Here is a 14937-nt window from a genome sequence, read left to right as displayed (position 1 = left end):
GCAGCAGCTTTCACAGGGAAGCAAACAGTGGATCAAGGAATAACTTCATTTAATTGCGATTAATATAGAATATGCAGAGAGTTAATTCATAATCAAGACATGGTTAGTGAAGAATGGTTCAAGCTTAGTTACACCAACCTTAACTCCAAATCCTAACTCCTTAAATAAGAATTACCGAGCTCAGATCAGTCTTGATAAACTATTTGTTCATTAAGTCTTTAGTCATGTTTTAAGTCTAATTAAGGTGTGGTTATTATAAAGTGGTACAAACACAAAGAATAATCTCTTCATTATTCAGGCGTATTGATCCTTTAAATCATATATCATGAGAATGTTCAAAATTCCATTACAAAGAATAGAAAAAAATACAGTTTCAAGCCTCTAAATTGTCTCATCTAAATCTGTAGATGAAATAAATAAAAATAACTTTGAGCATTTGTCCAGTGAAACCTAAAAATGTTTCCTTCATCCAAAAGTATCTTTCATAATCTCCTCCTTTCATAAACAAATGATGTAAAATACAAATGATCTCACATGTATCTGGTTTTCATTTGTTGAAACCAACTGGATTTGACATATTTTGTGATATTAAAATGAATCCTAGTTTCTCCATTGAAATAATATTCTGTTTTCTAGCTCTATACAATCTTAACATCTTAATAGACAATATAACAAGATAGTGAAAATGTAATATAGAAGTATCATAAGTTTAGTTTTAGTCTAGTAAATATTAGTACAGTGAGTTCATGGATTAGAACGCACACGAGTTGGGAAAGTAAATAAAAATAACACATTTAAATGGCTAATTGTATGTGTACTTATATTTTAATTCATATGGTATTTTTACACAAGTTCAAACTGTAATATGTCATTTGAGTCTCTGCTGTGATATATACTGTATTGTACTGTCTGCGCACATGCTTTATATACTACGGACATCTGATCCAAGGCCTGAAGCGTCTGGCTGTTGTTTTTGGACCTATGGGTGCCGTCTGGGTGCTGGAGGATCAAATAGCTCCCGGTGCTGGAGGCTTCCATCTCCCATGATCCTCTCCTTCTCCGTTGCTGCGTGAATCGCCTCTCGAGTTCCAACATGACGCATGCTACAACTTCTAGAAACAAAACCACCAGACATCACTAACGTAACAACATCACTAACGTCATTATGTCGCACAATCCACAGCCGTATAATAATAATAATAATAATAATAATCCAATAATCATCACTAAATCACCACAAACAGCCGGATAATATTGTACAATGTGATTTTCTTGCATATTCATTATAAAACAGATCTTATGCTGCACCTGCTCAGGGTGTGAGTGTGTGCGAGCCCGAGCATGCATTCTTCATTCTTCCCCCTCATTTATTTATATCATGTATGTGTTTTATTCTACTTCTCACAAGTACATTACAGATGCAAAGCACATCTTCCCCTCAATAGACCTTTTAAAATGCTCTGCCATCAGAATATTCAACATTTCAGAATGAAGGCAAATGCACAGAACTGACATGTGTAAATGTGTCAGATTTAAATTTGAATTCCTAAGGTAGAAATGTCAGTTGCTTTTCGAGTACAAATTATAGTCTTCTACCCACAACATGTATAATTTGTGGCAATGTATGTAATATATCTGTAGATAGAAACAAAAGTGTGTTTAAACCATAGATCACTCACATTTATCGGTGTGGTTTTCATTTGTAAAGTTTGTCTAATCTGTTCTTCTGTCGCCCTTCGAGGCAACAGCTGGTAGGATTTTAGGATTTACAAAAATAAATGTAATTGAACTGAATATTTTGTGATATTCTGCGGTTAATCCCCTTTTCTCCATTGAATCCCATAATACCCCACTTCACTTTTGCCTCCATTTCAGAATGTAGAAAATGTTTGATGAGAAACTTTGTAAAGAGTCTATTGAACAACCCCAATATTATTTGATCCATATAAAACACATTTACATAAATAATGAGACGGTCATTAATATAAAGAGTTGAGGTCATTTCTGTGCCTGAAAAGTACAAAACATAGTGTCGAGTTGCATCCGGGATGATAAAGATTCAACACAAATTCAAATTCTTGTCACGAAATGATTGCCAGCTTTTCATTGTTGACTGACACTGTATCTTAAGGATGACGGAGCATTTACCCCTGCACTAATTGCTCGTGTACATCGTGACATGCTTTTTTGCTTGTTCTTGTATGTATAGCGTCTCTGTGACAAATAAAACGGTGTTCTTGTGTTTCACAGCGGCTAATATAGCTGTTAATCATTAAGGGTGACTTAGCATCGATGTTGCCCCCGGCGACGACTTCAGCCTGCCATAAATCACTGCTGCTGTGAGCTGCAGGAAGACTCTGAACAAGCCCCAACTCCCAACACGTGTCAAAGTGACTCCAGAACTTCATCTTTTTATCAAGGGAATTGCATTATGTCAAGTGTTTTAGTTATTAAGTTTCCAAAAAATAAATAAACTTGGTGTATTAAAGATAGTGTTAAAAGTTATTAGGCCAATGAAGTTTTAACCATGTTAGAATATTTCCTCCATTGAAAAAACTTTAATACACACTTTACCCAACTTAAATACGAGCATTGTATTGTTGCTTTGGCCTGATTCCACTGCTTCACTCCTCAGTGTTCCTGTGTCCCTGCGCCATCTGCTGGCCTTTTGTGAAGGAGTTTTAATGGATATTTCATACTGCTCCATCTCTTTATAACAGTGGAGTACACATGCTTAACTACAAAGAGTCTGATGTATTGCTTCTTGTTTGCACTTTGTTGTTCAGATATGTGTAAAAGTACATAACCATATACCTCATCCCTACACTACATATACATTAGAATAAAAAACACAAAATACCAGTGGTAGCAATGTAACTAAATCTATGATACATGGCCTTTTAACTTAAGCTTTTAGGATGCTTAATGTCTAAAATGTCAATTCCTTGAACAAACCAAAAGTGTAGAATGTAGTAAATCCAATTGTTAACTGCTGTAATCTGAATTGTAGTTCTACAAATGAGAAAACTTGTGTTTTATTTACTTCTGTAGATAGTTATCCAGATGAGTTTAGCTCCTAACTTTGACACCATATGTTGTAAAGCAAAATTTGTTAAAAACTCTTACACTCTTACGGCAGCTATTTGTAGCTTTCCAATAATCTCATTGTCCTTACCATAATTCTACAAATCTCCTTCCACACACGAGCATGAATACAACCATGCATTCTGAACCCTTCAGCCCTGTTTGCAAATCCTCTTAGCATCATCAGATACTTTGATTTTTGCCACGACCTGCCTCCCTCTCCCAGCCAATCAGAACTCACGCACAGTCACACCACCACTACAACTCTGCCACAGTCACACAAGGAGATGGAGGTTCACTGTTGAGACAGAAGACACATAGAATGTCTAAAGTCTCACATCACTAACCCACACACATAACGACCACGTATAACGGCCCATTTACCTTATTTGATTGAACAAGTCTAACTCTTTTTGGCCACCCAGTGCTTCTATAGTGATTGTTGCATAAGACTAGATTAAAGCAAATGAATGGAGCAGTAGAGCAATTTGAAAACATTACCAGCGATGAAGGCTTTGATGGAGCAGGTAATGGTATTTTCCATGTTTGGAAAAGATTGCTTGGACCTTAATTATAGGCTCATTTCAGGTTGGAGCAGGTGTTGTGGTGTTGGCCCTCGGATGCAAACTTCCTGCCTAAAGTTGGGGTGCAGTTGGCAGGGCCGGCCCAGCCTATAAGCGAACTAAGCAGCCGCGTAGGGCCCCGAGGTTTTAATAGGGCCCCCAATCTGGTAACCCGTCTTATGAGAAGTGCAAGCGCAGCGTGCGCCACTAGTGTAGCAGCGCGGCAGCGCACACAGCGGGAACATATAACGCACAAACCGCATTTATTTGTAATGACAATCTGGCAACCAAGACACCAAACCTGCGCTGATTGGGCGACTTCATTGTGCGCGAGGAGCTCGAGAGCAAAACATAAACACAACACAACGTGGTCCCTGCGTGGTCCTCATGTCCAGAGGAATATATCCCCCCGATGCCGAAAAACGAAAGAAGAAACTTCTTGACGATGTAAAGAAACTGCAAACTCAACAACACTCTCCAGGTATTGAACTTCTCTTACAAAGAGACGGTTAATGCTGCTGTTTGAAACAACACGAGTCTGTCACGTTAGTTCGATCAGGCTGGAGGCGACGAGAGCTCTGCCCCGCGCACAATAATATGTCTGAATGAAAGATAATAAGCTTAACATTTACACCAGCCCCGTAGTGTCAGCTGCAGGTGAGGCCGGTGAGGGGCCTCTATGCCCCGGTCACTAAGAGGCGGAGATCTGGTCCGGACGAGCGCCGTCTCGTCCAGAACCTCTGATGTGAAACTTTGGAGTGAACAGTGTGCGGCCCCTGTCCCGGGCCCCTGTCCCGGGCCCCTGTGCAGGGCCCCTGTGCAGCCTCAGTTAGAGATGAGCAGGTTTGAGTTTGCGTCCCTCTCTGTCACATCACCATGTGTGAGATCAATCGTGACTCGTGATGTCTGTTTTACTTTGACTTCTTAACGTGCAATAAGAGGAACGTAAAGGTTTATGCACGTAAGGTCCATCAGCCAATCACATCGCAGCATTGTTTCATGCAGGAGTCCAGTGTGTGATGTTCTGATCAGAACCAACATTTATATTGTAATTCACTTTTAATAGAGTAATAAAACATTTCAATTTATTTAAAAAGCATCATTAGACTATTTGTTATAAATTATAATAAATTGATATTGAAAAATAACCAGACATATTATAATTACGTCTGTTATAGAATAATACTATATATTTTTATACAAAAGTGGCAAAGCTGCAGAAACACAGTCTCTTCACAATAGCGAGGTTTGGTCCTTCACTTCTAGTTCTGTTCATTCTCTGGGAATAACATGTTTGTTTTATCAGTGTTAATTGTTAATCAAGCAATGCTTATGCCATTTGTTTAATTTAATATAACTTGTTTTGTCACTTTAGCAAGAAGGAACAGTTGGGAGCTGTAAAAGATAAATTAGTAAGGATAACTATTACTTTTACATTTTCAGTTAAAATGAATCAATTTGACCATAATTATTTTTCATAGCCAATATTGTATTGAGTAATTAAGTACACTAATGTATTAATAACTGGCTTTAGTCATTTTCTCCTGGCACAGTTTCATCACATCATCATTTTATAGCATTACAACCTCAACATTTTACTCTTACTTTAGCCGGCTGGACCACATTAAAATGCAGCAGAAGACCCAAAAAAGGTCTGAAAATTTCTGGGGGAGAGCCCCCAGACCCCCCCTGTTCATTCATTTAAACTGCTAATGTGGCTGTAGACCTTAACGCCCACAAATACACCCAAAAACATATCTGGGACGTGTGTTATTTGTACAGGGAGTAGAGGTGATGTCAGCGGAATACCAAGTTGCATTGTGGGATTTAAGTTATCAATATTTGAGCTTGTGAGGTGTTGAGAATAAACTAACTGGCAAACGGATGCCCTGGAGTTTTGGTGCGCTTTGTTAGCGTTGAAGAAAGTTCCCATATGTGAATTGTTTACTGACAATGGCAATAAAACTGATTCTGATGACGTGGTGAGGGGCCCCCAAAAATGTTTTCGCTTAGGGCCCCCTGAAGGCTTGGGCCGGCCCTGGCAGTTGGTAAGTTTTCCTCCTTCCAAAAATACTTGAAGATTGAAAAATACTTGTATGTAGTAGTATTCTGTTGAACCGAAGCGTTTGGAGCATTCCAGCTCTACCCTTTAATTTGTTTTCTGTTGCAGCCACAAAGTGTTGAAAAGCCCTTTCTGCCAAAACAAGCAACACAAACTGCTGTGAACATAAAGTGAGGTGTTTTGTTACACACAAGAAAATATGAGGGACATATTTGGGCAATACAACATTGGGGTGCAAAAACACAAAGTCAGTTGAAAAAGCATCGATATTTGTACTTGTTTGTACTAAAGAAGATATATCAAGCTTTTTTCACGTTCTTAGTATTGAACTGTAAAGTATGTAGATCATTATTTTACAATTTGTTCATTATAAACTGCAATTTTCTAAAACAGCTTGGAAAAGGAAATGGGTTCTTTCATTTCCAGTTGAAAACAGTAGAACTGATTGAAAGTGAGGGTTTTAAAAAAAAATGTCTAACCCTAATTTAAAAATGCAACAACAAAAAAACACAAGAAACAGAGAGATCAAAGTAAATTAAAGAAAATGACGAAGACAAAGAAAGGCACACAGTGCACAAAAGAAATGTCCCATTTAGTCCAGAGTCTCAAATTTGTCCATTTCCAAATTAAGTCTGAAATTAGGTTTTCCTTTTTATTTTCTATGTCTGTTACAATGTCAGTCTTGATAGTTGTATCCATTAAATGTGTCCATGGCAGGAGTTTTGAGGCTGAAGCGCAGAGTTCAGAGGGAGGACAGTCTGCAGTGCAACAGGTCAGTCCCAAAACACGCCTCCTGCTGCCACAGTTTCTCCAACAAGAGTGTTTTTAGCACTCTAGCCACAATTGTAAGACGATGCAGATCACTTAAAGATGCATGAATCACTAAAAATAGAAGTCTGATGAGTAAACACCATTGTGACTAAGTGCTCATTAACGTTGATTATGCATAATATGTCTCCTTTTAATCTAAAAAGAAAAAAAAAGAATTGTGCTCAATGACATTTCGGTGTTTCTTTTATATCTGACAGAGGATTTACTTGCTGTTAGAAATAATTGCTCGCTAAAGCAGCTAACAACAAATCTTTACATAATCAGGCATTGTATTGATAATAAAACAGTCAAAATACTTTCTTTAATACTTTCCTTTTGTACGAATCTACAAATAAACTTGCCTTACTTTGCATTAAACGTGGCCCTACAGATATTTTCCTTCATTCCCAGGATTTGATTGAATGTCCAGATAAAGTTTATACAATTATAAAGCGTAGCGTTAAAAAGACCAATTTGTTGCAGGCAATTTACTCTGGCCTTTCCTTTATTCTCAGGACAGCACTGCACATATTGAAGATGTGTAATAACTGTATGTGTGGATGGTAGTTTGTCCATTAGCTCAGTTCTCCAGTTGTGGACATGGTGTGACGAGATTGCACCTTCAAGGACGTGTTTTTTCAGGTTTTCAAGCAACCTTTAGTCTTATTAAAGTTAAACGCTCTTGCAGACGTATAGATAATTAGTGGGCTTGGCAGGGCATAGGCGTTCTCTCCGCCGCAGGGGGAGTTCTGTGCGGCGCTGTAAACGTGCAGAAGTATGTTTCTTTCCCTGAGGACGGCGCTGACTCATAACCAGAACATGAAAGTTCAATGGTCATGTGTTCAAATGAGAAGTCATAAATGTGTCTACTAAAGATAAGCTGCCTTTTCGCTCTTGAGGACAGAATGTTGTAGAGGAAGAACATTTTTAAACACCTTTTCCATTTGGAGTCGTAATCGATGCACATTTGAACAGGTTTTTGTATTTTAAGCTGAACAATGCAATTTTACTTACGATTTTATGTTATTTTTCATCACCTGTTTGTGATTGAGATGTTATTGCGTTGAATGTTCCACAGTATAACATTAAACTCATCTTTTTTGCAGCCCTCTACAAGAAAAGTTACAAAGTGAACCTTTAATTTACAGAAAATACTTTCACTTGTGACACATTTGAACCCAGTAGGAGCACAGGCCGAGGTGGTGGTGTGGCAGTGATCTCCCACTCAAGCCTACTCATGAGCCCTAAAACTAACAATGCATTTCACTCATTTGAAAGCCTTATGCTGTCAATCACATGTCCAAATATGAAAAACCAAAAAGGAGTTTTGTTCATAGTTATCTACCGACCTCCTGGTCCCAATTCAGAGTTTTTAACAGAGTTTTCTGACTTTATATCAAACTTAGTGTTAGCCTGGGATAAAATAGTTATAGCTGGAGACTTTAATATCCACGTGAACATGAGTGATGACGCTCTCAGTAATGCCTTCAGCGCCTTGTTAGACAGCATTGGTTTCACTCAGAATGTAAATAAACCGACTCACACTCACAAGAACACTCTGGATCTTGTCCTAACGTATGGAACAGAGATTAGTGACCTCATTGTCCTCCCTCAAAACCCTATATTGTCAGATCATTTCCTAATTACCTTTCAGTTTATTCTTAAAGATCATCCAGTCCCACAAAATAGTTATAATGAAAAGGACAATATCTGAAAAATCTATCTCAAAATTCAAAGAAATAATAGAGCCAATATTCAGTGACATGTCATGTGATCCTGCTGAGAACAGCTTTAGTCCCAGTTTAAGTGATCAATGTGTCGACTTGACCATGAATTCTCTGAAGTCTGCTCTTGACGTTGTCGCGCCGTTAAAACAGAAGGTCATTAGGCCAAAGCGCGCCTCCCCATGGTACAACCAAGAACTGCGTTCACATAAACAAAGAGTTAGAAAGTTAGAGGGATTATTTCGTCGCTCTCACACCGAAGAATCCCTAAAAGCATGGAAAAGTTGCCTGCTGTCCTATAAGCAGGCTCTGCGTAAGGCCCAAACCAGATATTATTCAAATCTAATAGAAGTCAACAAAAGTAACACTAAATTCCTTTTCAGCACTGTAGCTAGGCTAACAAACTGTCACAGTGCAGTAGAGCCCTCACTCCCAGCTACACTTAGCTCTGATGATTTCCTCCTATTTTTTAATAATAAAATAAAAACAATCAGAGATAAATTAGATGAAATTACCCCCGCTATTAGCCCTGAACTAGCCCAAGCTGTAAATCTAACGTCCCATATAAATCCACCTGTAAACCTAGAAAGGTTCACAGCTGTTGATCAAGCAGAGATAACTTCAGCCATTATGTCCTCTAAAAGCTCAACTTGTGTCCTAGACCCCATTCCAAGCTCCTCAAAGACATTCTCCCCCTAATTATAGACCCTATTCTTAATATAATAAATACTTCACTCGAAAGTGGCTATGTTCCACAGTCCTTCAAACATGCAGTCATTAAACCTCTTCTGCAAAAGCCTAATCTAGATCCCGACCTATTGGTAAACTACAGACCTATTTCAAATCTTCCCTTCGTCTCTAAAATCCTTGAAAAAGTTGTAGTAAAACAGCTTTGTCGCCACCTGCAGGACAATAACTTATTTGAAGTTTTCCAGTCAGGGTTCAGAGCCCACCACAGCACTGAAACTGCACTAGTTAAAGTCACAAATGATTTGTTATTAGCCGCTGACGATGGACTGGTCTCAATCCTGGTTCTGTTGGACCTCAGCGCAGCGTTTGACACCATCGACCACAACATTCTACTGCAGAGGTTAGAATGTGATGTAGGTGTTGGAGGAACAGCCCTCAGCTGGTTTAAATCCTATCTATCTGATAGGTTCCAATTTGTTCATGTAAACCAGAGCTCCTCACCAAGCTCTAAAGTAATTTACGGTGTGCCACAGGGTTCGGTACTCGGTCCAATTCTGTTTACTCTTTATATGCTGCCATTAGGCAACATTATCAGAAAGCATGACATTAACTTCCACTGCTATGCAGACGACACTCAGCTGTATTTATCAATGAAACCTGATCAGAGCGATCAAGTAGACAGACTTAGTACTTGTGTGAAGGAGATAAAAACCTGGATGACACTAAACTACCTGCTTCTTAACCCTGAAAAAACCGAGGTCATTGTGCTTGGCCCTAAGCATCTACGAGACTCTCTATCTGAGCAGATAGTCATACTGGACAATGTCAGTGTAGCCTCCAGTTCTACTGTAAGAAACCTTGGAGTCTTATTTGACCAGGAGCTCTCATTTAAAGCTCATATAAATCAAGCTTGTAAAACAGCCTATTTCCATTTGCGCAACAAGAGCCAAAATCAGAAGAATCCTGCCTAAAAGTGATGCTGAAAAACTTATCCATGCATTTATAACGACTAGATTAGACTACTGTAACTCCCTGCTTGCAGCGTGTCCTAAAAGCTCCATAAAAAGCTTTCAACTGGTTCAAAATGCAGCAGTAAGATTACTAACAGGAACAAAAAGAAGAGAGCACATTACGCCGGTGCTGAAGTCTCTTCACTGGCTCCCCGTCGAGTTTAGAATCAAATTCAAAATTCTACTCTTGACCTACAAAGCCATAAATGACATGGCCCCATCCTACCTCAAAGATGCTATAGAACCATATCATCCAAACAGAGCTCTTCACTCTCAGAATGCCGGCCTTCTGGTGGTGCCAAGAGTCTCTAAAAGTACTGTAGGAGGTAGAGCGTTTAGCTACCAAGCTCCTGTGTTATGGAATCAGCTCCCGACCCATGTTAAATATGCTGACAGTCTCTTCATTTAAGTCCAGGCTTAAAACGTTCCTCTTCGAAATCGCTTATGGTCAGACTAGTTAGGAACAGAAACATAAACCCACAGCTTTAGCTATGCTGCCCTAGGAGTAACTATGCTGGGGGAAGTATGACAGCTTGAGCACTATCCTCTTCTTCTTCTGACTACTTATACTATCAAACAATATTTATTTTTTGATTCCACTTGCAAACTGTTCACCGCCTTCTTTTTCTTTCTTTCACTCCTGAGGACCTGTGGACCCAGATGTCCCTCTCCTGGTGAAGTGGTCCCTGCCCTGTGTGGACGGTCCCTCATCTGCCTGAAGAGTGGGTCCAGCTCCAGTCTCCTCGTGTCCGTCTGTGAGAGTCGGATCTCTCCTTCACTGGAACTCCTCCAGGTTTCTACGCTTTTTTCCCAAAGAGGTTTTTTTGTAGTTTTTCCTGGCCGAGAAGGAGAGTCTAAGGACAGAGGACCCTGGGACATCGTCCCTCGCCACCACAGACATTGTTGATTCATTTCTCCCTGTGGCCCTCAGAGGCAACTGTTGTTGTGATTTTGGGCCTTACAAAAATAAATTGATTTGATTTGATTTGATCTTTTTTGCAGCCCTCTACAAGAAAAGTTACAAAGTGAACCTTTAATTTACAGAAAATACTTTCACTTGTGACACATTTGAACCCTTCAGTAGGAAATCCATAACTTGATGCAAATCCAAATCCAGTCCAAAAGCACAAACACACAACAACTAAAAGTCTATAAAGTCCATTTAATCTGAAGCAATAAAACCAGTAAAATCCAATCAAAATAAAAAAAACACACAACATACAATAAACACTCCACTGTGGGAGCGTAAAAAACTAATGATTTTTAAAGAATCGCACAGTAAAACACATTATGCAATTCAGTTTATTTAGCTAACAACGGGCATATCTGCTCGGTTTGACAATCTAACACGGTACATTACAAATAATATAATAAGAGTGAACATGTAACTGCCTTTCTATTGTTAGGACAAAAAACATAGTGTGTTTATGATACTGGGGGATTTGGTTTGTACAAGTGTGTAATGGTTTTATGAGAATGCTGCTCTTTGGAGCTGTCAGTGCCAAAGTGTGTGTTTGGATAATCGGAGCGCCTCTGGTCAAATTACTGTGTCAATACAACATGCTCCAACTGCTGCTCTGCTGCCACGCCCTCCTGAGCAACACCTCACACAGCCGGACCACCACGGACACACAACAGTGTGTTACACCTCACACAGCCGGACCACCGCGGACACACAACAGTGTGTTACACCTCACACAGCCGGACCACCGCGGACACACAACAGTGTGTTACACCTCACACAGCCGGACCACCGCGGACACACAACAGTGTGTTACACCTCACACACAACAGTGTGTTACACCTCACACAGCCGGACCACCACGGACACACAACAGTGTGTTACACCTCACACAGCCGGACCACCGCGGACACACAACAGTGTGTTACACCTCACACAGCCGGACCACCGCGGACACACAACAGTGTGTTACACCTCACACAGCCGGACCACCACGGACACACAACAGTGTGTTACACCTCACACAGCCGGACCACCACGGACACACAACAGTGTGTTACACCTCACACAGCCGGACCACCGCGGACACACAACAGTGTGTTACACCTCACACACAACAGTGTGTTACACCTCACACACAACAGTGTGTTACACCTCACACACAACAGTGTGTTACACCTCACACACAACAGTGTGTTACACCTCACACAGCCGGACCACCACTGAGCAAAAAGCAAAAAGAAACCACTCTCAAGTCAAATTTGAAACAGACATTTATTTTGAAGTTGTATAAAATATTACAAAATAATTTAGATTTTGTAGCAGGTAATTCCAGTTTGTATCCAGACGTTACATCTCATAATTATCCAAGGTTTTGTTTGTAGTTTTGGATGTAAATGTATGAAATGTGTTTATAGGCTAATGTGCTAAATGCAGTAGAACTCTAATGACACAACAGTTAAGAATATATAATGGCACAAATGATGAATCTTATGTTGTTAATACAATCTCTAGCTAATTGGACATAAATAAGAACGGAGCCTCTATGACATCACTACAGATCAGATATTTTGCTCAAATTTTAATTTTCAGTTCAAACTGTTCTGTCCAATCTAAACCAATCTAAATTGTTTTCTCATTTCATTTAATCAACCTGACATCCAGGGCTGCAATGACTAATTAACCTATCATGACTACGCAACTATAACAAATTATATTATTTTTTGAGCCATTATCTTGACTTTTTTATTTAGCAAAAACAGTGGCATTATTAAATCAAAATGTCCAAAAAGTTGAATAATATTTGTATTTTCTCGGTCTAGAAGCCTTCAGTCATCATATTTCATACTTTATTTGCTTGATAATGTATTTAAAAAGTCTCAATGTACAAAAGAAATAATCATTCTAGTTGGTTAACTGAAAAAGATAATTGCTGACTGTAAAAATACCATTATTAATTCTTAGCTTGAGCACTACTTGGATCCATATAGACATCATAACTTATAATTATATTTTCTCCAAATGCATGTTCTCCCACAGAGACATAAAGGTCAGCCCTGTATCACATACTCGCACAAAACTTTAAAATCCTTGACAGATTTTGGACAGATTGTACAGAAGGATTCATGGCTCTACATTTTTCAGATTTAAATGTCCCACAAATATATTTCTTCTTCTTACATTTATGTGAGAAAATGATTGAACCTCTTTGCACTGTTCACCTGCAGGGCCTCGCCTACAGTGAATCACAACTATAATAACCTCATGAGATTTGGGTTTTGTTACAGCTTTATTTATCAAAACTACAGCGTCACACAGTTCATCTTCAGCCAAATAACACGTACACGGCTCCATCTCTCATCGTCCCACGTGTCAACAGTCTTGGTCATTTACCATGGTGAAAAAGAAGGTGCAGAAGCTTGACCAGGAGTGTTTGCAGAACTCCCGTGCACGCCTCTCGTTCGCCGGCTGACAGGATTTGACAGTCGAGGCTGACGGCTCCGAACGTGGGCTCGCTTTCCTGTCACTTTTCTCCAACCTGAAATGAGCCTGTCTCGGAGCCCTTTGGCACATCCCCGCTCTAACTAACGCATCGCCATCCTGACACACATCCTTCTGTTTCCTCAGACTTCTTCCGATCTGCCTCCAGTAGCGTTTGGCGTTGCCCTCAAACTGCGGGCACAGATGGGGACGGGCTACGTAATCGCAGCTGATTCTCTTGCCTTCCTTTTTGCAGGTGACGCCCATCGTGAAGAGTCGGTCGCCCGTCGCGGCCCAAGTGCACTCGGCCTTGTCCTTGGTCACCATCTTGCCCTTGATGGGCTGCGGGGACCTGGCTTGCCGGGGCGCTCGGGGCGACCTGGCGCGTGCGTTGGAGCGATGACAGCTGCCAAGGACCAGCTGATGGGAAACGCAGGCCAGGATCAGCAGGACGGCGGCGTTGGTGAGGAAAGCCATGGAATCTGGACTAAAACCTGCAAGAGGATAAAGTGGGATTTAGGTTAGTGACCCTAGCAGACCTTTCATTTCATTTTGACAGCTATAGGTACAAGAAAAGTGTCAGTTTGGTCACTTTCTATAGAGGGCTCGAGGCTAAAAGGACACAGTAAATGTTTATGCACAAATTTGATCAGCTAGCCTATAAGCTCACACTTAAACCTGTTATCTGTTATCTTATATCTTTAATAACAAGCACTTTTGGATGTATTGCTTATTCATTTTTTTGAGTCGCCCAGCACAAAAAACGAAACAAAAATGAAACAGAAGACCAAAAGAAAAGACCGAACAGAGCACAAAAAACACACACACATGACAAACAAATACTAACAATATTATCAACAAAACTGTGTATAACTATTGTTATTAATCATTGCTGTTAATTATTGTAAATGGTTTACTGTGTATACATATGCACAACTTAAAGGAGACATATTATGCTTTTATTGAACTATATCATAAGTAGACCACATATTGATCTAAAGTTGCTTCAGTAACAGAAACGGCAGAACTGATCAGCTCTTTGTAGTGGCATTTCACCCTAATGAGCAGCAGATTGTCATTCTCATGGTTTTAATGTATCACCTGGAGTCTTAATTTGTCAAATAATCTTAAATTAGTACAAGGATGTGGGCGGGGATAGGGGGTATGTGTAAACAGGATTATGGGTTAAACTGCTCTGTGCCTTTGAAGTGTGCTTACCAACCGTTTTTAATGTCAAGGCTGTAATTTGGTAATTAACCAGAGCAAAGTGTTAGAGAATTGACCAAAACCGATACAAATTGCATTCATTTGATGGACAAAACGACACAGAGGGCGGGGCAGAAGCCTCTGTGCGTATCAATGAGCCTTTACTCAAACATCAGTAATCCATCCATCTTCTACCGCTTGTTCCCTTTCGGGCTCACAGGTGACTGGAGCCTATCCCAGTGACTTCGGGCCTTAGGCGGGGTCCACCCTGGACAGTGGCCAACACAGAGACATAGACATTACAGACAGTCATTCACTAGGGCCAATTTAGAGTCACCAATTTAAC

The 14937-nt window shown here is 40.0% G+C and overlaps 1 protein-coding gene across 2 annotated transcripts; it reads right to left on the bottom strand.

The window, feature by feature from the left end:
* Positions 1-12871: 12871 nt before the first annotated feature.
* Positions 12872-13893, bottom strand: LOC140346627 (fibroblast growth factor-binding protein 1-like). 2 transcript variants are annotated; one of them, XM_072432791.1, is made up of 2 exons: positions 13790-13893; positions 12872-13753 (listed from the first exon to the last, which is right to left on the bottom strand). In XM_072432791.1, the coding sequence occupies exons 1-2, from the start codon at positions 13860-13862 to the stop codon at positions 13278-13280; spliced, it is 549 nt and encodes a 182-aa protein (XP_072288892.1). In that variant the 5' UTR covers positions 13863-13893; the 3' UTR covers positions 12872-13277. The 2 variants fall into 2 exon arrangements, with proteins under 2 accessions (XP_072288892.1, XP_072288883.1); XM_072432782.1 differs by having other exon boundaries at positions 12883-13893.
* Between the last annotated feature and the right edge of the window lie 1044 nt (positions 13894-14937).

Source organism: Eucyclogobius newberryi, unplaced genomic scaffold (assembly GCF_026437365.1).
Source record: "Eucyclogobius newberryi isolate DKJ021-1_F unplaced genomic scaffold, fEucNew1.0.hap1 SCAF_11, whole genome shotgun sequence".
In the NCBI taxonomy this organism is placed as follows: Eukaryota; Metazoa; Chordata; class Actinopteri; order Gobiiformes; family Gobiidae; genus Eucyclogobius; species Eucyclogobius newberryi.
The sequence above is the reverse complement of the archived record's forward strand: the minus strand, read 5'-3'. Positions and strand labels throughout refer to the sequence as shown.